The sequence below is a fragment of the Hesperophylax consimilis genome, chromosome 23 (assembly GCF_061612785.1).
Source record: "Hesperophylax consimilis isolate HC1 chromosome 23, BYU_Hcon_1.0, whole genome shotgun sequence".
Taxonomy (NCBI): Eukaryota; Metazoa; Arthropoda; class Insecta; order Trichoptera; family Limnephilidae; genus Hesperophylax; species Hesperophylax consimilis.
Window position 1 is genome coordinate 5,334,007 of NC_142858.1, and position 23,864 is coordinate 5,357,870.

The 23,864-nt window shown below is 33.3% G+C and overlaps 1 protein-coding gene across 2 annotated transcripts; it reads left to right on the forward strand.

The window, feature by feature from the left end:
- PAN3 (Poly(A) specific ribonuclease subunit PAN3) lies at window positions 1-23,751 on the forward strand. Of its 2 annotated transcripts, XM_089646153.1 has the most exons (15): window positions 1-190; window positions 1,875-2,173; window positions 2,864-2,932; window positions 3,057-3,224; window positions 3,515-3,704; window positions 4,151-4,249; window positions 5,062-5,304; window positions 6,417-6,547; window positions 7,007-7,137; window positions 10,364-10,487; window positions 11,733-11,872; window positions 13,211-13,402; window positions 13,570-13,665; window positions 18,341-18,503; window positions 19,736-23,751. In XM_089646153.1, exons 2-15 carry the CDS (start codon window positions 1,883-1,885, stop codon window positions 19,844-19,846), a joined length of 2,148 nt encoding a protein of 715 aa, XP_089502279.1. In that variant the 5' UTR covers window positions 1-190; window positions 1,875-1,882; the 3' UTR covers window positions 19,847-23,751. The 2 variants fall into 2 exon arrangements, with proteins under 2 accessions (XP_089502279.1, XP_089502280.1); XM_089646154.1 differs by lacking the exon at window positions 13,570-13,665.
- Window positions 23,752-23,864: the final 113 nt, after the last annotated feature.

A 23,864-nucleotide genomic window follows, 5' to 3' on the forward strand; every position in this document is an offset into this window, starting at 1 on the left:
TTCTGTTCCTGGCCTGCCAGTTTCTGTTTTCTGTTGATGAACGGAGTCCGCTGTTCAGTGTAGATAAAGCTCGAATAAAATCATTTACGCCGTCTTTATCAAGTTTGTTGTGTTTAGCGTTTACTTGTAATCTCTCTCGAAGTACTGAAGATTAGGAATGAACTAAATCCTATTCGACCGTCTATTGAAGGTATTTCAATCTCTTACTGTATTTTTACTAATTTAATAATTTATGTTTTGTCAGCAATAATTGTGTTGTACATGTGTAATTTTTAAACAAATATTTCGTGAAATCCTACATAAAAAATAGTGGTACGTTTAACTGATGATATGAAATATAATTAGTTTGTTTCTTACGTCGCATGTACAGAGCTGTCAATCTAAATTTCTCTAGATTTCATTATGTCAGTTTGTTGACCATATGAAAATATGTCAGACGCTTGTTTTATATTTCCCGGGTAAATATTTACCTAACCGCTGATTTTGGAAATTACACTTCGTTTCAACTCAATTACTAAAAAAAAACTACGTCGGGAGGCATAGTTTTTGGTAAAAGATGCATTAAAATTACATTTAGTCAAAGTTTCCCTTATAAAACGATCCCTTTGCCGCCATTTTTGATTTTTTTTGTATGGATGAACATTTGTAAAAGGTTCGTTTTAAATACGCATAAATTACTAATAACTCAAACTACGAACCTAATAACCTATTTTGAGTTGAAATGAAGTGTAATTTCCATAATCTGTGGCTAAACCTGCGGCGCGGCAGTTACTGACGTCTTTGTTCCAAAGAATGAGATTCATCTGTTAAGACAGGGAATCTTTATGGACATAGTCTTTTGGGGCTCCAGACCAGAGGTGGCCATCAAATTCAACAGTAGGACGCACTTGCGATTTGTACAGGGTCAGCACTTGTGTACTACTTGTTCCCCACGGGTATCTCCATCACCGACAACATAGACTGTTTTATCTCCCAGCCCGCAGGACTAACTTGCCAATGGTCATGCCGGTAGGGAGAGCAATCTTGCTGTTGAACAGAATGAATTCGGATACTGACATTTTAGCATAACCGCAATTAAAAACAAATTAAAATGAACAATTTAATAATTTTTTAAAATTAATATAATTGAATTTAAAATTGAAAATACTAATAAAATATCTGCAGGCACTATACAGTATGCCCAGTAATAACTTAACTCTGGCTTTGATATGGAGCCCCCTTGCTAGAGCTGATCACTTAAGGTTACACCAATTATATCAATGAAAGGCTTGTTGAGGAGATTGCTCCCGTTGAAGGAAACCAGATTATCTCTGTCCAAAGAAAGTTTTCTGTCGAGCTCTTATTAGCTCTCCCTAAGGTTATGGAGTATTGACGGACCCTCTCATCCTAGGAGGTATTTTGTGAGTTGGGCCAGCTCTCGGGATATATAACAAGATGCTCATCTAAGACGCTTCTCACCAGTAACACATCGTTTCTTGCTTTACCCGCTCGACTCAAGATTTCTGTCTAATACTTACATCACAGACAAGTATTTTAAGCTCTCCCTAAGGTTACATATTCATTTGAATGTTCTCATTTCATTGATGCTTATTAAAATCATACCCTTCTTCCTTTCACTTACAGCATTTATGATCACTCACAAGTATTAAAAAAACATATCAATATCAAAATTATTCTCATCACATAAAGTAGAAACCTACTTACTGTGCACCCTCTTGATTTACTATGAGTATTTAAAAATATTTTTTTATTTCGTAAACTGTATCTCGAGTTTCATAGTTTAATTAACTAGGTAGTTTAATTAACCCTTTATATTGCTCCCAAAAATTATTATTGCATCACATTAAACTTTGTTTTTTGTTATTGTTTTGTAGCCTACATAATGGACCCATCGGTGTACGCCTTTACTCCTGGTGCAAACTTTACTCCCAATGCCAACTTCCCCCCAGGAACCAACTTTCCCCCGTCTGCCAACTTTCCTACGTCAACTAACTTTCCCCCGTCAACCAACTTTTCTCCGCCAACGAACTTTTCCCCACCAACTAATTTTTCCCCCCCAACCAACTTCTCCCCCCCAACCAACTTTTCCCCACCGTCCAACTTTACTCCATCAGCCAACTTTACTCCAGAATTGAACACTATCCCGCAAGAATCAAAGCTAGCTACATACATGGTAAGTTCATCAATTTGAGCCAATCATAATAATATTTTTTCATACTGTCCATATTATTTGGTTAATGTAACAAACATGTTTTTAATTTCTCTGTAATATTCAATTGAAAAACTAGTTACATTTTATTATTTTTTAATGATAAACTAATGTTAATAAGACAAGGTTTTATGCATAGCATAAAGGATAACAAATAATTATAAGCAATAATTAGTCACCTGAAATATCAATACAAATTGAAAATATATCCCGAGTAAAAATAAATGGAAGGAAGTAAAAATAATCAAAAGGCATGGGTTCAACTCCCGTTGGCGGCATTTATTACTAGGGAGATATTTCCAATTTGCATTGATACTTCAGGCGACTAATTATTTGTTAGTTACACTTTTATTATAATTCAGATTTGTCGTTAACTGCAGTGGTGTGATTCATTATTATTTGCTTTTAGACACATTTGCATAAATAATCGAAGATGGGAGTTTTTTTTAAAATTTAATTTAAGTCATGGACAATGGAATCCATGACTATGACATAGGCCACCCTAAACCGCAATCTATTAGAATTGTCACAGTTATAGTTATTGCGTATTATTTGTTATTTTTATAACATTGTTAATTTCATCTATTTTCTGACGTTTGCTGTAGTTGTTAGTTTCGCAATTGCATTATTAATGTAAAGTTTTTCTCTTCTTAGAATCTATCAGGCGCTAACAGCCAGCAGCATCTTGGGAGGATAGGCACATCTCCAACAGAACTGAATCCTGTAAGTCTGTCAAGCTTATTCATCAATTTCCAATCGACAAAGCATTTTAGACCTCTTGGTTTCGATCATTAAACTCGTTTTTAATGTATGTATTTATATTAATTGTCATTACTGTGTTTTACAGAATGCTGAGTTTATCCCGGGGACTTTCTACTCAAACTTGGATGAAATGACAATTCCTCCGAAAGAACCTTCGCCCACGCACATGCCACTTATGGCTCATCCACAAATGACACACGGTCAGCTCTCACACGCGCAGATGCCAGCACAAATTCCAAATCAAGTCCACCAGGTAGGGTTATTTTTTAGACCTTGGCAGAAGTTCTGCTGTATAACTGTTTAATGGTATTATTTAACACTACATAGGGATGATCTGCATTTTTGCAAATATTTTTAGGGTTCAGAACAGTTATTTTCGACCCTACATACCTTGAGAATGACTCCCATAATAATTTCTTTGTTTTTACTTACCATGGCAGTATTTTGCTAAGATTAACATCCATCCATTGTTTCTTAAAATCGTGAAATATGTGATAGTAATTTTAGTATACTTCTAACAATCTACGTGTATTCTATTTCCAGGAGAATGTCGGTGGCACCGTCTACTTTTATTCCTCCAACGGAGAATCAGCTCCGATTCAGCAGCACCAGCCCCAGCACCAGAATGTGGGGAACATGGAAGAACTGGCCGCCGGTGGTTCAGGCTCGCAGTTTAACATCCCCCAAATGTATTCGGTGACTCCAACACACATTCCGCAAAACATTAAAGCAGGTAATTAAGCATTGAAGAGTGTGTTGTCAACTTGTCTGTGTTCCCTAATTAAGATCAATTTTATCTTACTTCTGGTGAAATGGATCAAACATTTTCAACTATTGAATTTATTACTTGAACAGATAATCAATTTCACTGGCCTTACTGCCTCACTGATCGGGTCGGTCAGTGCCACAAGAAAGAGGAAGCATAACTAGACAATGTAACCCTTTGATCTACTAAACTTCGTATTATGTATGTTTTATGACTCACTTTAATTCACAGCATTCCTTTCAAAGAGGTAAAGGGCATCCTGAAACCTTAGTTTCACTCCAGTATTCTATATATATATTATTGATTTAGCCAAGTCCTATTTGGTGCAGGCTTTCTAATGGACTTACTAGATTATAACCCTAGGATATATATGTAATTTGAGTGCTTTCCAATAATATTTTGATGTATTATAGGTTTAGCCGCTACATTCCACAATCCTGATTTGGTGCGTTCAGAAGTACTGCTTCGCAACCAGATCGCTCTACAACAGCCCGACCCAAATATGTACCCTGGTAAGATATTATTTTTTTGCATTCATTGCTAGACGAATGCCTCGTAAATCTTATTTTCTATTTTTACTTAATAATTAAGAAAAAAAAATATATATATGTATATGATCTCAAGTTCTAAAATTGATGGCAAAAGCTATTCCGCATTCAAGGCAAACCATACAACAGATGACATTGTTACTTCTCAGAACTAATTATTGTAATCCACATTTTGGGAAATGATCTGAATTTTAAGAAATATGGATTACGATAAAACATTGTTATTAACGGTCAGCTCTGAAAAATACACGCTTTGTGGTCTGCAAGAAATACTACAAATTAATGATCTACCTGTAAATTGTAAAAGGGGAGTTATGAAAGTAAATAGATATATTTATGTCCTATAAGGCACTTACAGGGCTTTTGGCATTGCATAGAAAAGGTACAATTATAACAATTTAGGCTCAAATCTGTAATGTTACAAAAAAATTGTACAAACTGAACAATAAATAAATGAGGTTTTCAGTGAACAAATCTTGGAATATAAGCTTTTACATTCTATAGTATGAAATACCTACCGAAATTTTGGGTAAAATATTCAAAAATAGCTTTACTGGTTTTTAAACTGCATCTTTTAGAGGCAGTTTGGAATGTATTTCATAGAATTTAAAAGATTACAGTTTGAGAATCTTGTACATTTTCCTAACTACATGCGTAGAATTTACTGACAAATCATTTGCAGGTCATTTTTGAGTGTTGAACCTCAATTAAAGTGGTGTATACAAATTTATTTTAATTTCATTTAACATCTTTTTAAACTTTGTTTTGTGTGGTAGAAATGCCACTTGCTGTGGAAGAGTACGTGGACTTAATGCCGATTGAGGACTGCTTTGGGAGCACGTCTTCTTACCGCGGGACGCACAACGTGACCGGCCAGCTGTTTGCTCTTCGGCGCTTGCACGACTTCCGCCTCTCCTCCACTAAGTGTCCCACCCTGATTGACAACTGGAAGAACTTGCAGCACCCCAACATCGTCAAACTCCTGCAGGTGTTCTCCACTAAGGCTTTCGGAGATAACTGTTTGTACCTGCTATTAAAATATTATAATGCTCATAGTTAGACCAAACCCCAAATAAGCCAGCAAAACTTATCATCTAACTCTTTTTTTTTGTAAGAGATTTTCTAGATCTTTGTTTACTAAATACATTTCATTTCGTATCACACCACATTACTGCAAAATGGATAAGGGTTTCCAAATTTCATTCGGAAGTTTCCCTCTTACAAATATATCTTTTGTACTCCACCTCGCCAAAATAAATCCTCCAGAAGTACCAGCCCCCTGCAGCCAATCCCGCAATTTAACACATAATCTTTTCCAATAATAAAAGAAAATTCTAATTTCAACAAATCCGAATAATTATTTTGAAAGAGCAAAACTGACCCAGTACGGTTAGTGTATGCCAATGTATAAAAATAAAACCAGCTCATTGACATAGACAGCAATTATGACAATAACAAAATACAACAATTTACTTCAACCTGTTGTCCTTGACACCGATGCCAATATAAATTCTGATACCTGTGTATCTATAAAATAAACCATTTTGGTACACATGTACACATTAAAATTGAAAACATTTCTGTAAATTTTTGAGCACTGAACAGAAAATCCTTAGAAGTGTGATTTATACCAATTTAATTGCAAATTTTCGTAAGACCTTTCGACTCAGGTCCCAGACAGGCCACAGAAATGGATTATTTGTTCAAGAAAGAATTTAGAAATTTTAAAATGATAAATTTCACCTCAAATAGGAAAAAATTAACCTTTCAGGCACACGGACACGCCCACAACACATTTATCTATGCAGTGAATACTAGATATACAAATAACAAAGAAAAACACAAGAAGTGCGATGCAAACAATAAAAGTTTCGATCGATCGAAATTTAAAATTCAGAAATTTGGTCTCAGTACAAATTAAAAATAAAATGGAGTGGTGATATGTAATGTCAGGCAGTGTAAGAAAGACAGAGTACGCAATGTTAATTGCTGTCTCAATCTAAAAGTTTAAAGTTTAAGTCGGTGGTGATATTGGTTTCCTTTCAAATCTATGTGGAAGGCGTATATATATTATCTATTCAGCTTAGACGTACACAAAATAATATTTTTAAACAATTTTTGTCTGTTATAGCTCTCATCTTTGTGTATGAGTACCACCCCGGATGCCTGACTCTGATGGAGAAGTACATGAACTCCATCAATGCCAATGGGCAGTACGATTCTTTCGCAGATCCGGATGTGCCGCGACCATACTCACATCAGGCAAGGCTTCATCTCTCACCTTTCTTCGTACATATCTTTCGCTGTCTAATTTACTCCATAATATCACCAATTGAAGACTTACAACCTATTTCTCTATACATTTCTCCATCGCCATCATTATTCAAATGAAAAATGTTGACTTTTGATTTTAGCCAATGATTTCTGAGCTCATTTGGAGTGAAAAATGTAGATGGCGTTATGGTCCCCAGTAATTTTTTTTATTAGTTTAAAAAAAAAATCGAATTCAAAATTGTTAAAATATTTTATTTTCCGTCACACGTCACTCAGCCAAGTAACCGTACAACAACCCACCCCGACCCTAACTGCTATACCTGACGATATAAAAAATACAAAAATGTTCACTTAAGACCAAAACGCCATCGACATTTTTATGCCAAATTTGCTCAGATAAAAAGGTTAGACATGTATATTTCTAACTATTCATATTGTTTACCACAGAAGAACATAACTCTGAGGAACTCCCACACCGGAGGTCTCGGAAGCTTGCTGCCTGAGTCAACTATCTGGAGCCTATTAGTTCAGTTGACAGCCGCGTTGCGCTCTATTCACATCCAGGGACTGGCTTGCAGGTATGCCAAAATCTAACATTACAAAACAACAAAAAAATGGTCGACAGTTACAGTAGTATATTGCTAGGATTTTCAAAAACTTTTTTATTCTTACTTCTGAAAAGGAAAAGCTTTTGACTTGTAAAAATAATAAATATTTTTTATAAAACACCTTGTGGCAGAGTAATAAAATTACTATTGATCTCCACAGCCGTGGGGCGGTGCTATTTTTGATATTAAGGGTAACCACTAATGAAAATCAATAGAAGTAAGATTTAAACCGATTTTAGAAAGACCTCTTGACTCTATCTGCTTGAAAAGGAATAATCGTATTATTTTATATTGTTGACCTTACCTTGCACACAAAATATGGGTTATATTTCATTTATTGATTTTTTCCTCTTATTACTAGATGTATGTATTTGACTGAGGTTAAAGCTACCAGAATATAGCTCTTCCCGCTTAAGGGCAGGTATAATACCTGTCGGATATTATAATTGATTTATCATACTACAGTGTAAGTCGCTTAAGAAGTTTTGTTTTATTGGTCCCTTGAAGGCCCAATGCATCCCATAAATGTACTTATAAGGTTTTCCTTTATAAGAAGTTTTTTCCGGTCCCTTGGAAAACCTTTTAAATGAGTTTCTCTGTATTATACCCTGAAGACTTAAGAACTAGTTGACTTTAACCTAAAATAAAGTTGAATACTTGTGTATAAAGTTTACAAATGTGGTGATTATTGTTTCATAGTGCTTTCACACAAACAAATAATTGAATTCCGTAAGTCTAAATGTTAACTTTAGGGTTTATGGTAATATTTGCGATGTCATAAAGAAATCAGTCACTGCATGGCCACTGAGTGATATATACTTGCGATATTATTCAAATTAAATATTACCTTAAATTGGCCTTGAGTGTTGCCTAAAAAGTTTTTTGTAAAGTTTACCATTTTTTTTAACAAAACACATTTTGATGAATTTTTGCTCAGCGTGAAAAAAGAAATTAGAAACATAGCCATAGACCTTTTTTATATATTCTTAATTTCCTTGCGCGAAGCGACATTTTGAATTCTATCTTCTCCAATATCAAATTCTTAGAAGGCCCTCCAAAAGCGTCTTGTACTAAGGCCAAGTTTTTTTTTTTAATATTCAATCACATTTTATGACCATTTAATTGAGCATCAGCGAGTTTTTGAATCTTTGACATATGAATAGTCAACTAAACGTCAACCCTCTGTCTTTGTGATTTATTTCGCCTAATTTGGTAGAGTCTGAAACACCCTGACCTAGACTAATTTTTCACTATTTCACCAATAGTTCTGTAGAATAAAATATTTATTTCCAACCTGATATGATTTGAGATTTTCACGGCCAAAAGAATTATAGTGATTTATTTTAGGGTTATTATGCCGTGTTGCGCTACATCCTTCTTTAGTCAACGTTTTGGACAGCTTTACAGTGTTACATACATAAGCACACGCTTCACCACAATCTTTACACATCTGCCTGATGATGGACTCTGAAATTCTGTCTGAAACATTGGCTAAAGTAGGAGGTAGCGCATGACGGTATAATAACCCAAAAATAATCACTATAATTCCAACCTATTATTTTGATAAATTCTATGTTATTGTATGTAATATTATTAATATGCTTATGATATATCTTGTTTTGTGATTTATTTATTTGTTTATGTCTATGTGTACCTTAACACGTCAGGTCTCTGGTATATTCTATCAGAAGGTCGAGTGTTTCCGCTTTGCAATAAAATCCAAATAAATGTAATGTTTCTGAATGTATCTAAAAACTAAAAAACATATTTTTAGTTATATTCATAATATGCTTTAGTGATATCATTGATAAATTAACTGCTTTGATGGTTTAAGGGCGCTGCACAATTTTTTTTCTACAAACTATCTATGATTACAACTAAGGGGTTTAAGATCACAGGGCCCCTGTGATAGGCCCTATCTACAAAAACCCAGTTTTGAGATAAACGCAAATAAACATTGGAGTGCTCATATGCCCGAATGTATATCTTAAACGGGTGTATGTATGGGATAGCGCTTTGTGTCACTAATAAATATCTTTGCGGCATCACCGAAACCAAGCTTAACTCAAAACACCAGTTTATGTAGTTAGGCCCTGTGATTTTAAGCCCCCAAACTTATGGATTCCAAATTGCATCCACCAGTTCATTGATCAATAATACAAAACTATATGTATAATGCAATTGACCAATGAATGTGATGCTGCGTTAAATTGTTTGTATTTTTTATATTATGTACAGGCATATGATGCAGAGGATCATACTTACCTAGCGGATCCCTTGAGAGTAATAATACTCTAGAGAAAAGAGGCCACCAATTGAATAAAAAGCGCAAAGCGTTACTTTAATATGTTTGCATCATAATATAAGGTATCATTGGCTTCGCATTATGTATACATACTTAATTTGGACAGTACTGTAAAGTTAACTGTACAAATCACGTCAACATGTTTGAAAAGATAATGGAGAAATTCAATGCGGCGTTCATCGAATACCGGTTAAGTTGATTTGAATATGGTTTTCCTCAATGAATTGTAAATTTCTATACCTTCAAGTTTTTTGTTTTTAAGTGTGATAAATTTGGATATTATTATACTTGACCGGTCGGTGGCCGAGTTGACATCGCGCTTGGGTCCCACTCAGGCTTAGCGTGTTCACTTCCTCGGCTGGCTAAGTCCTCCATCACAACACAAGCAACATTTTCAGCTTACTGTGGTGGTAGTAGGAGATTTTCAAATATTGTCAGGTTATTCGTAACCCGGAAATGTTTGTCTTTTTTTAAAAAAAAAAATAAAAAAATAAAAAAAATTATTACATAATAATTGTTGGGAAGATTGCGAGTTTATATGTAAATACATAATATCCCTCACAATGTGCTTAATTTTTTTCATTCTGCTGTCTTCCTGAACAAATTCTTGGCAATTTTAATTTATTCTGTTTCTAAATTCTTCTCAAATTCATAGTCTAAGACAATCTGAAAATAAATTGTTACCTGCTTTCTGAAATTGTTCAACTATATTATTCTCTTCTAAATTTGGGAATAGTTGTATGTATTAACAGCATTAATGCAGCTTTCATTAAATTGACTACCTTGTATAACACTGTTCATAATATTGTCTCTTACATGCGTTTGTTACTGTAAAATTGTCTATTAAATTTATTCACGAATATGTCTCTGTAGTCATAACTTTCCTTTTAGGAACCTAGATCCAAGCCGCGTGATAGTGAATGGCTATCGTGTGCGTATCTCTTGGTGCGGCGTGGAGGAGGTGGCTGCAGCGGTGGGGGGGGCTCCCGAAGCCAGCACTGAGGCTATCGACCAGGTGCTCTTTCAATAATACTAATGTCTTTAAGTTATACTTTTTTTTTTCAGATAAAAGGTTAAGCATGTTAATTTTCACAGCGTTTCCATAACAATATCAAACTAGAAATGTAATACCATTTTAATTATTATATTATTATTATCACTGTAAGTACAGTTTTCTTTCTACTACATTGTGTCTACGTAATATTATAAAGAACAAGGATAAAACAAGATTATACGAGTGGGTACCAAAAAGAAAACAAACTGATGTTGCGGGGTTCTCAGTTTTTGTAGTACCGAGTTCTGCCAGTAGAACCATTTACAACTACCTTTCCCAAGTCAGTATGCCATGCACTCCGCTGGAGAAGTCGTCCTTTCGGCTGGTATGAATTTTTTGGTGACAGTTGTTTTGAGTGCTCAAATGTCTGTGGTTCTCAAATGGTGAACAAACTCTGAATGGACAACTCCTCTCACCTCAAAAAATTAAATCCACATTGTCTTGATGTTTGATCTCACTTGATGAGTTTTTTTGGGCGAGATTTGAATTGGTTGTTGCTTTTATTCTGGGTCTTATGTATAGTACCGTGATTCGTCACCTGCGGATGAACTTGGATATAAAGTTTGGTTCATTTCGGAACTCTGTTCATGAAAATCAGCCGTGGTAAAAGAAACGAGGACCACACAAAACGAGTGTCACCAAAAAATTCACACCAGCCGAAAGAACGACTTCTCCAGCACACTGCTTAGCATACTGAATGGGGAAAGATACCTGTAAACGGTCCTACAAAAAATAAGCCCCCCAAACATCAGTTTGTTTTTTTTGGGTACCCCCTGTAAATCAAATACATTTTAGGAGTTTAGTGAAAAAACAACTATGAGTTGCACATTAAGGATTAAAGTGCATCAAAATGAAAATGTCAATAATCACAGACTTTAAAAAATGCAATTTATAATGTGTAAACAATGTACAATTTAAAAAAAAAACAGTTTAAAATTACATCTACATACAGACTAAATGATACAAATCATTATATAGAATATTAACATATATTACACAGCGCCTTTGGTGATTTTTCATGAAAACGGCGACATTAATGACATCTTTTGGTATTCGATTAAAGCTTAATCAAGCTAGCAACTAAACATATTAGCTGATATATAGCTGGAAGTTTAAAAAAAAATCATTGTAATTCATGAAAACTATATGGCAATCAATTGGTTATGATTGCCATATAATTTGCTAATGATAATAATGTTTTTCCAGGCCCAGCAAGATGACCTCACGGCCCTGGGGAGAATGGTCTTGGCCTTGGCTTGCAGGTCCCCCCTGTCCCCGGCCGTTACCCACACACAAGTGGCACTCCTCACCAGGGCTTATTCACCCGACCTAAAGAACCTGATATTGTGAGTTTCCTTATACTTCCGCGTTCTCCAATCATGTATCTTAGTATGTAAAATTAATTTCTACAAAGCAGAAATTGCTAACGTCCTAGGAAAAACCTTTCCAAAGAAGAAGAAGATTATTCTTCGAAGCTAGATCCCGTTACAGTGTTAGTTAGCTGTTATTCTCTATACAGTAGAACCTCGTTAATTCGAAATCCACAGGACATCAATAATCAAATTTGGAATTAACAAATTCCCACGTAATTCAAAATTTTAGGAAGAAAAAAAAAAGGAAGCCGAAAAACGAGTTTCTCGGTCGCATCTTCAAATCCGGGTAGTATCTTATGAGTAAATTCGTATTAATACGAATTATTCATTTATTTTCGCGGCCAACTGTCGGTGCGACCGGCTCCTTAAATTTAGATATTCGAAATAAATTCGTAAAAATACCTTATATTTCCGCGTAAATCGGGATTTCGCGGCCGATTTTGGTCGCGGCCGACCCTTTAAATTCAGATATTTGATATTAATTCGTAAAAATATGATATATTTCCGCGAAAATTGAATTTTCTCGGCAAATTTTCGTCGCGACCGATCTTTTAAATTCTGATATTTGAAGTAAATTCGTAAAAATACGTCTATTTCCTCCCCATGAATCGAAATTTGTTGGCAGATTTCCATCACGCCGGAACTTTTAACTCAGATATTTGAAGTAAATTAGTTAATACACGATATATTTCCGCATAAATTCAAATTTCGCATCCGATTACCATCGTGGCGGGCCCTTTAAAATTCAGATATTCGAAATAAATTCGTAAAAATGCAGTATATTTACTCGTAAATCGAGATTTTGCAGCAGATTCCCGTCGCGGCCGGCCCTTTATTTCGGATATCTGAATTTAAATATCCTAAAAATACAATATGTTTCCACGTAAATCGAGAATTCGTAGCCGATTTCCGTCGCGGCCGGCTCTTAAATTCAGATATTCTTATAATAATACTAATTAGGACAATGTATAGCCATGTAAAAATACAGTTTTCGGCTGTCTTTAAGATTCAGATTTACGAAATTTTATGATTTAATTTCGCAAAATTCGAATTACACAAACAAATTTTCGTCCGCGGACAAAAATAAATTTCGAATTACGAATTAACAAATTTCGAATTAAAAAACCATTTTGTATGAAAAAAATTTTCTGTTGATATTTTTTTGGCAATAATTTCGAATTACGCATTTTTTCGAATTATCGGGGTTCAAATTAACGGGGTTCTACTGTATTAGTCCAATAATATTTGGCATGAGACAACACTGAAGGGATAATTTTTCGATGAGTGAATAATAGAATTTCGTCATGTTAGGTACTTGCTGACAGTTTCTTCGAGACGCAGTGTCACTGACCTCATGCCAATGATTGGAGCCAGATTCTACACACAGATTGAGGCCCACCAATACAGATCTGACGTGTTGGAAGATCAGCTTGCCATGGAATTGGACAACGCCAGACTCTTCCGCATTTTGAGCAAACTCGCGTCAATCAACGAACGCCCTGAGTGAGTAATTTAATATTTTTTTTAACCGATGTTTAACATATCACAATGAAAACATTTGTATTGCACTTAATAATTTGGTGACTTACCATACCAGAGTTGAATTTCCTGCCTGTCCTTCTATTCACCTTATCCCAAGACTCACAATTTGAATGTCTTACTCTTGAAAGGAAGAAGACTCCATTGGATCAAACCACAAGACGTCAAGCTCAATATTGTTCCCGTGAGGAAACATACAATATCCAACCCACTAACCCACCATTTAGGTAAAAAAATAATTTAATACCATTCTTATTATCGATGGCATTTATTTTTTTATATAACACTTTGTTTTAAACCATTGATTTAAATTCTTTTAATTTTAATCTTACTATTTAAATTTACCAACCAGTTACCATTGGCTTAAGCTTAAACCAAATCAATTAAAACGTTAACATTGTAATTTCAATTTGAACCACAAAGTGATTGCTTTCTACGAATTTTTTATTTTTATTTTTGTTTTTTCTACCAATTTCGTCAAGTTTTTGAAAGATTTCAGCTGTAGGTATCTTCTTACCTTCTTATTTTCATCATTTCATTAATTTCTCTGGTAGGTATCTTCTTACCTTCTTATTTTCATCATTTCATTAATTTCTCTGGGTCTATTTTTGCAACCACCTGGTTTGCTTATTTAACCCAAAAATAATTTGTGTTTAAATTAGAAACAAACTATGTTTAACTTCTTTGAGATATTAATTTTACCGACTCACCACACTGCTGATGAAAATAAACAAGTACAGGGGAAATTACCAAAATAATGTCAAAATTGACCTCAAATATAGGTATAGAATGCTTACTGCTAGGGGATAGAATGCAGAAGAAAAGTATGCCATCAAGAAGCTAAAAAAATTGCTTGATGTATAATCTAACAATCCTTCATCCATAGGTCTAGCAAACACAATTTTGGAGCAGGTTTGTGTGATGTTTTTTTCCAGGATATTGTGATTTTTCTCAAATCAATTCAACGCTAATTTATCATCAGAAAATATACCGAAATTTCACTACGGTCCAAGATTATTCCATTTTTAATTTTTCATTGTAGCTTCTAAATTAAAAATATGTCCAAAAAAGTTTTCTTTGCTGATAAAAACTTTTATTATTCTATATACATACCTACATATATTTGAAATCTATAAACAAACAAAAAATTAAATTTTTGCCACATTTATTTTATGAAATATACAACTATAGTCCATCAAATATTCCCTTTAAGGCAATGCACCACGTCACCAAACATTAGGAATCGGGGGCTACCAATAACACTCCTTATGTAGATGGCGATAAGGTTTAAATTCCTACTTAACACCAGCCGCCTGTTTTGATTTATGCAAGAAAAAAACATCGCCGAAAACATGTTATAATTTAGTATGCAATGTACAGGCACAGATATTTAAATGTTTGATGATAATTTTCTAAAGAACTTAATTTACCGTATTATATGTTAGTAAGAAGGAGATTTTCAACTTTAAAGCAGTTTTTACAATTCAATTCTTGATAACCCTCGAACATTTCAAAGTCCAAGATTTGTTCAATTCGCAGTATTTAATTAAAAGTAGAGCAATGATAAAAATACTTAGGTGAAATAGATTTTCAAAAGTAACTAAAATGTTAAAGGAACTAAATTGGCTAACAGTGAAACAGATGTTGACCTTGAACACGATGATATTTATACATAAAATAATAAACCACCTATTACCAAAATAATTTTCAAACAAAATATATACAACAAGGACATTCACAAACATAATACTAGAAAGTGCAATGAAATTATTCTACCATAAAAGGACAAAGCCAATATACAAAATAGTTTACTGTTCAAAGGAATACAATACCATAAAGTCTGCACCAATTGATAGATTCAAGCTGGATTGTAGGAGCCATATTAATAAAAATAAAATGCAATCTTATATTAATATATGAAAATTCAGCCTGCTTATGTTTGCGCTCGCAATACTCAAAAAGTAGTTAACCGATATCGCTGAAAATTTTAAAGATTGTTCTTATTAGTGCCAGGAGTGTTTAGAGAGCGGTTTGAATGATATAAGAAGCCGGGGACGCTCGAGGAATACCTAACGCGATGTCTGCACCGGAATGAGATACTGAGTGTTATTAAAGTCGATGTAAAGGAGTTTTTTTAACAGTTACATTGTGGTATATAGTAGTGATTTTTTTCTACATACAAAATGACATACCTACTTAAAATCCTTAGTGTGAGGCACAAACTTACCTGATAAATTCACTTTGAGCTTGTTGTGGCAACGTTGCATATCTGTGATTGGCCCTTATCCATGGACCCCGCATGTAATCAAGAAAATAAGACTGAGATTTACAATAAGCTACAAAATCATTGTAAACCAAATTCAAAAGAGAACTGCTCTAAAATAACAAAATGTAGAAACACTTTTAACAGTAAAATTATTTATAACTATTAATCACTTTACTATGTAATGTGTTTGACTAATTTAACAAATTTCAAGATGTCCACCTTCATAGACAAGTATGTAAACGTAAAGTAATACTATTTACAATTCGTACGTTGTGGCGTATCTCATTTGCGGAGTCGTGAATATGTAGCCGGAGTTCTTCGACGATATTAAATTCTTTGGCGTAAACTTTGTCCTACATCAACAAACACAATGTTAAAAGCAAATGTGGAGAAAACACGCACTGAATAAAGATGTTTTTTTGAGTAAGTTTTAAAAGTTTTCAAAGTCAAACACTGCTAGGTACATTAAATTATCAGATTACTTTGCATATGAAATACAAGTTATTGACAAAACTCATGGTATTCATTGAGTTCAAGACTTATTGGCGGAACCGGCAATAGGTGCGGGGGACGGTAGTTTCTGCAACAATGTAAAATAATAATGCCGGCCGCACACGTTGAACCAATTATACCTTTTAATTATACAATTATACCTCCAAAATTTTGAATTTCGAAAATGGTTAATTATATTTTTTACTTGTACTATCATGTAGAATCACCTCCTGAAATTAGTGCACTTTACCCACGGACATCCTGTATAACACACTATTCAGACTCTACCCGAAAATATCGCCAAAACCCAAAACTATACTAATTTTACTAATAAACTTTGGCAAATTGTACATTATTTGATGGCACAACCATAATTATGAAGTGACAATCAGCTTGTAATCATAAACACAACCTGTGACACCCACCTGATGGCGGATGATTCTGTTGAAATCTAAACAGTAATTTTTTCTCACTCTGTTTAGAGAACAATACATTCCATTGATACATTAGCAGTATTTTTTTACTAAACATTAATTGGTAATGTGAGCCTCATGTGCTGAGGCCCCCATTTTACAACTTTATAAGACAAAATATATATGTATGTAAATAAAATGGACTGTTTTGAAATTAAATGAAATTGGACAAGTAATACAGTTGAACTTGGTGATAATGATCACGGCTATAGCGAGTTTTATTATTATTATTTATTTATTTAACGCCCATAGGGCTTTTACATGGTTGGTAGTATACTTTAAATTTGACAGATACTTTGAAACATAAAAAATAAGAATAAAATTACATTTGATAAAAGCTATGTTATATGAGTTCATGACTGTAATGAGCAATTACAAAATGATATTTTAGTTCAGTCTTATCTTCATATATTTGTTGACTGTTATAACGAGGTCGATTCACTGATATACTCAGCAAATAATTTTGCAACACAATTTCTGAATGTATTAATGGGTCATTGAAAAAATTGTTGGAAATTATTCAAGAATTTGCTCTCCCGGTAGGGACGGATACATATTTTTATGGCTCTACCCTTTGTAAAATTGTTGTAATATCTGCAAAAGTCACGCGAAATTTGAGCTTCGCAAATTTGTTCCCTTTTTCTGTATTTTGTGTCTATTATAATATACAACTCATTGTCAATTTTGTTTTAAAAACCAGTAAATATGTTTATGAAGGTACCTAGTTCCGAGTACCTACATCCCTGCACGGGTGAAATTTATGATAGTGATGCACTACTTTTTCGGCAGAGGGGCCACTTTGCCTATTTTTCAAATAGCCCGTGACCTACAAGTGGATTTTTTTTTTGTTTTCTTTGAGCGGAAACAGTTGACAGCGATATTCATGAGTTAAGCTTTCTGTTGATTTTTAAAAATTTTGTGTTATGCAAACCGGTTATTCAAATTTTTTTGCATTTAAGAAATGCAGCGTAAATTAACCAAAATACTATAAAAAAATGTTCACAGCCAGGGTTTTCAAGAATTACCCCAAACATTTAGTTTTTTCTCTGTAGCCAAGAGGGCCGTATGAAATTGACATGCGGGCCACCGGTTGTGCATCACTAGTTCGCGACAAGTAAAATTTTACAACTTAAAACCAAAACAATCCCGTAAGCTACTTATTTATGACAAGTGCAATCTTACAAATTGGTAGGTATAGTACGTACAAGGTAGTGATAATAAGATATTTAAGACAATTAAGTGATATTTTTCTTGGAAGCCATGAACCAGATGATGACAGTTATAATGAGTCAATTAATTTGAAGAGGAAATTGAGAAGCATGAATCATTGATAATAAATTTGAGTATAAAATGTATTTTTCTTAATATTTTTTTTAATAAGTAATACCTACTCGTATTTTGACAATGTACTGCACTATTGCCAATATATTGATAGTAGAGGCAGGTAGGTAGGTACATGACTTTGAAAAATCTATTTGAGATATAACGATAAATAGCTATAAGGAGCAAATTTAGTCTGTCCCTCGTGCTCGTTATAACCAAGTTTGACTGTATATATAATACAGACTGTTGGTTGGAGTACTTTTCCTCCTGTTCCGTTAAAAAACGTAAAGAAGGAGTTTTACTGTAAATCCTTTTTTTATATTGACCAAAATGTATTGTCTATTTCAGGCTAAAAATGGATAACTCCTGGTCAGAGACTGGCAACCGTTATATGTTGAAGCTGTTCCGAGACTACATCTTCCACCCTGTGATGGCGGACGGAAGGCCTTGGCTGGACCAAGCCCACATGGTCAACTGCCTGAACCAGTTGGACATCGGAACACATCTGATGGTGAGTTCTCATCTGAGTTCACGAAATCTGTTACTTGGGAAATTCATACATAATTCCCGGTCTACACTTTCGGTGACACTGTGCAAGTGCTTTTCTCGCCACTTCATTGCTTGCATTGCCAAGATAGGTCTCAAGGCGAACCATCGCCGCAAAAGAATTAGTGGTGTATAGAGTCTATTTGTAAAGAGCATACTCAGCCACTACACAGCCGTTAGTTAGTTTTTTTTAAACCAATAAAGTGTAATAAGAGAGTGAAGAGTGTAAGATTCGAGCTTCGTGACCTCCATGATGCATGTCATGCATCTAAAGTAGAAGCCAGCATTGTTATCTTGAAATTAGAGCAAAAAATAACCAAAGAAATGATTTTTTTTTTATTATTTAACACTTTAACAGCCCTAACACTCGTGACCTTTTTTCCTGGAAGACCCTGATCACGGGTACCACTCGTGAACAAGTTTTGTATTGTTTATATTAAAATCAAATCGACGAGGCATTGTACGTGCCGCCTTTATAATGTGCCAAGGGCTAACTATCGAGTGCAAGCATACAAATTGTTTATTTTTTCAATTAATGTAACTTTTTTGGAGGCATTTATTCTCAAAATATATTAGATCATCTTATAAATATAAAAACGCTAATGCCTATAACTATTTGCCTTTTATTAGTTATTTATCTATAAATCTTACAATAAAGCCGAAAAATGCCGGCAAACTACAAAAGGCGCTTTTTAATATGTACAGCTGTTAAAGTGTCGTTTAGCCAACTTTTTGGACAGCATTAGTAATAAATAAATAATAAACAATTATTATTATTATTATTAGTGTCCATCATCATACCCCAAAAATAAACCTCTATAAGGCTGTTAAAGTGTTAAAATGGTTCCATGATAACTCAACACACCTTTAAAAAGTGATGTAAAGTCATTAAAAATGATTAAAAAAAATAATTAAACCTAACCTAACCTACGTAACCCGGTTAATAAAGTTTTTGTTTCATCAGTTTCCATGACTTTATATAACTTCTTAAAGGTGTGATGAATTATCATTTTGATGATTTATCCGGTCACCGTTAAAATTAGTAAACACAAGTGAATAGTTTCATGTTGACCTTGCTTAGATATTTCGTCTTCGGATGTACCCAATGTACCTAATTGTACCTAATTCTTTCTGAAAACCATCCAACCTGCAGTGAATAAAATAAAACTAACAGGTACTGATTTGTAATGATTTTAGATCCATTTGTCTTCGAGGGATGAGCAGAGTGCGCTGGTGGTGTCCTATGCAGAGCTCAAGCACTGCTTGGAGACTGCTTTCGATGAAATAGTCCAGGCGGCCACTTCCTGAGGTCCGGTGTACCTCTACCAGGGGCCAGTCTACTATCGGCAATAAAGGACCACCGAAAATGCTGCGAAATGTCTAGACCTTCTAAAATATATATTTTTTCCTTTAAATTTTATTTTTTTACAATACTTTAATTTCTTAAATGAAAATATTATTTGAAAATGTTCTGAATTTCTGAAATGTATTATGATTTCAACATCATTTCTTGCTAAATTGAAAGATTTATGGAACCATCTACCCATTGATTATTGGGGTATAAAATTTACTTTAATAGAATAGAACAAAACATGATTGATCAAAGTTAACGATCAATACTCAGTTACAATAATCTACTCGAAGAACACTGTATTCTTGAACCTAATCTAACCATTTAGTCACTAAGATGAGCGAATGAAAGCTGACCCTGATTAATTTGTTCACATTCCTCCTTTTAAATTAATTGATAAACTCATATAATATAGTAAAGTTGCCAGCATGTGATTTGTGACATGTGATTGTTGTGTGGACGGCCTTTTTGAGGAAAGGAAGGCGTGAACCTGGGTCTGATCCGAATTAGTTCACATTCCTCCTTTTCAATTTCTTGATGTGTAATTTAGTACAGTTGCTAGCATGTGACCTTGGCAACATTTACAAAAAATATATTTACAAAACCCTACACAGGAGTCCCTTTGAGGGAAATCTATGTCATGTGGAATATCTTTTTTGAGGAAAATAAGAAGTGAATGTAGGTCTTTGAGAGATATCCGTGTTGTAGGAAAATTATTTTCCTATTAAAAGAAACCAACTAAATGTCATATTTTAGATATTAATTAAAGTAGAATATCTTTTGGGTAATCTCCATTATTACAAACATTCTGACCAGAACATGTACTCTACTGGAACAATACACCCAAGTATTGATTTCTACTATATATACATAACCATTGTATATTAGTGTGTAAACCTCTGAGACAATTTCATTACCCAAAAAGTAAAAGGGCACCTGTGCAAAAATTGACTTTGAATCTAGTACAAAGCCTTTTAACTGTTTGCAGAGTGAAAAAATAATGTGTAGTTTTTTCATTATATTGAAATAATATTAATTAGAGCATGCTGAGAATAGATTTTTTGAATTTTTGGAAAATACTGAGTAGTACCGAAGATATAAACCGTCAAAATGTAGACAGCGTGTGACATCACGGTACATGCGCGGCGGTAGGCACTGTGACATCACGGTACATGCGCGGCGGTAGGCACTGAGGCACTGTCATTCAATTTATGAATTGTACAGTCTAGTGTCACGAGACACTTTGCATAATATATTTAACTAAAAAAAATTGAAAGTTCGTAACTTTGTCATTTTTGGAGATATGGAATAATTAATTTTACCGTCATTATTAACTCATGTAATACATTATCATTAAAATAAAAAAATAGGAGACAACCTCATTGCATTCATAACCAGTGGCAGCTCGTGACTTTCGGGTATACTAGAGTGCTAATATTAAAAAAAAAAAAAAAAAACAAACAAAAAAAAGCAACATTGATGTTGTTATAGCCGAAATTTTTTTCTTTTTTTTTGTTTCGAATTTTCTGCTTTTTGTTTAAAGATTTTCAGGAAATCGGTGCAGCGCACTGCCGAACTGAAATTTTGTGAAAGTCTTCATACAAAAAACCGAATTGTTTAAAGAAAAAAAAAAAACTTTTGTACTAAACAACATCTATAATGTAACATTTTTCAAACTGGCTCTCTATCACACTCAAAAGTCAAGAGCCGCCACTGTTCATAACCCCACACTGTAAAATAACAGAAGTGCCCTTTTGCTTTTGGGGCTGATGATTTTTACCAATTTAATTTTTTTTCATAATTTTTCCAATTTATTTCTCCATAGTGTACTTGCTGTCTCCTGTTTTAACTCAACCGTTTGGCAATTCATCTGTCTAAATTTGCTTGTATGTTCTGTATCGAAATCTGCTGCAACCACTTTCAAACTTTGACCGAGTTTTTCAATATTATGGTACCTACCTGCCTGAAGAAAGTTAGAAAAGAATTGACATTAAGATAGTGACGTTTCTATGGACAAATTGTTTAACTCCTTATTTCTATTAAAAAAATGTTACATACAATTTAATATTGTGGTTTATAATTAGGTACCTACTTACAAAGGTTATTATTTCAGAGGAAATTTTGGTTCTGATTTTTTGAAATATGACAACAATTAGAAACATACTTTTTGGAAACATTTACTGTTTAATGTTCACTACCAGTTAGTATTGTGATAAGTATGTAGTATTACAATAGATTCACCTAAGGATGAATATTTTCAGAAGTATTTTATGTTTGAAAAAAGTTTTAGTTTCTTGTCAGTGGCTCGTTCATTTTGAAATGAGTAGACACCATCTCAGTTTTATTTGTAACCAAAATTGTATAGTAATTATCCTGTATCATAAATATTTGTCTTCTTTCCTTTTTGTTTATTTGAACACTCATTTTGGCATGCATTTTAGAAATGAGATTATATATCCGGTTCCATGATAACTTCTCAAAATGACAATTCAACACACCTTTAAAAGGTGATATAAAGTCTTTAAAAGTGATGAAACAAAAACTAAGTCAAATAGTTGCATATGTAACCTAGTTTTTGTTTCATCACTTTATAACACTTTTTGTAGGTGTGTTGAATTGTCATTTTGATGAATTATCTGGTCACCTAAATATCCATCTTTGTTTTCACCTTCTAATACAATACAACTTATCTATTTGAAAATTACCAATGTATTATAATAAATACAAACATGCAATCAATGTTTAAATATAAAAGTTGAGATATTGATGAAAATGTGTTTTTAGTTTAATTTTAAATTCATTTTTTGTTGTTTATATCTTTGATTACATAAATTTCAGTTTCTACTAACAGCTCAAAAGAGAATTGTCTTTATTTTCGAAGGAAGCAAATATGTACTTTGGGGTGTCACAATCAACATTAAATGAAAAAACACGCTTTGTAATACGCCCTTTTTATTGAATTAATAAATGACAGCCAACCAGGATTCGCTTTTCTATAGCTTTATCGGTGCTTATATATTAATTTTTATATATAAAAGGCCTGTTAGTAAACTGAGATAAGCAAAACAACCTGGTCGGCTATCACTTATCAATTCAATAAAAGTGGTTTATTACAAAGTGTACTTTTTCATTTAATTTAATGCAATTTTTGTTTACATATTTATTCGGATATTTGTAGCATTGTTTATTTCTATAAATAAAATAAAAATGTTAAATAAATAAAAGTTTTTCATTTAAAAAAACGTTGGCTCTACCTAATTAATCGGGTATAGATAAAGGATAGAATAAAAAAAACACATATTTTACTGTAAAAAATTTAATAGAAAATTGGTGCAATTAGCACAAGTATAAAATATTGTAAACAATTCAAAAATGGACGGAGAATTCAAAAATTAGATTACAAACCCAAAAAGTCTTATACATATTTAGATATCTACTACAAATTGAAGTACTCAGAAGTTTCATAAACTGAAAGGAAATATTGTTTATTATAAAATTTTATAGTTGCAAAGTTCACAAAAACATTATCCAATAATTATTATATTATGAACATATTTGTATAACACACTATTATTGCGATGGAGAGTGAAGATTCTTGATTGACAGAGTTACTTAAATATAAATAATTATTTGTACTATTTTATTCTTTGTTACATGAACCAAATAATATTAATTAATGCATAAAAATAAAACTTTTTCTAATAAGCTGTGCGCCTTTATATTCAATGAGATTGCGAAAAGTACTGAAAGAGTATTAATGACTAATATTTTCAGCACTAAGGTACATAAGGATAATAAAAATAATGAGAAAAGTATTAAAGAAAATGAGAAGTATAGCATTTTTTGTAAGTCTGTGCTTTTCTTAAAAATAACATTAAAATAGAATATTCTTTCTGGAAAAAATAATTGAAACTCTTTAAGCATAAATATAACAACAAAAAACAAAAATTTTAGTACGGGCAAGTCATTTCAGTA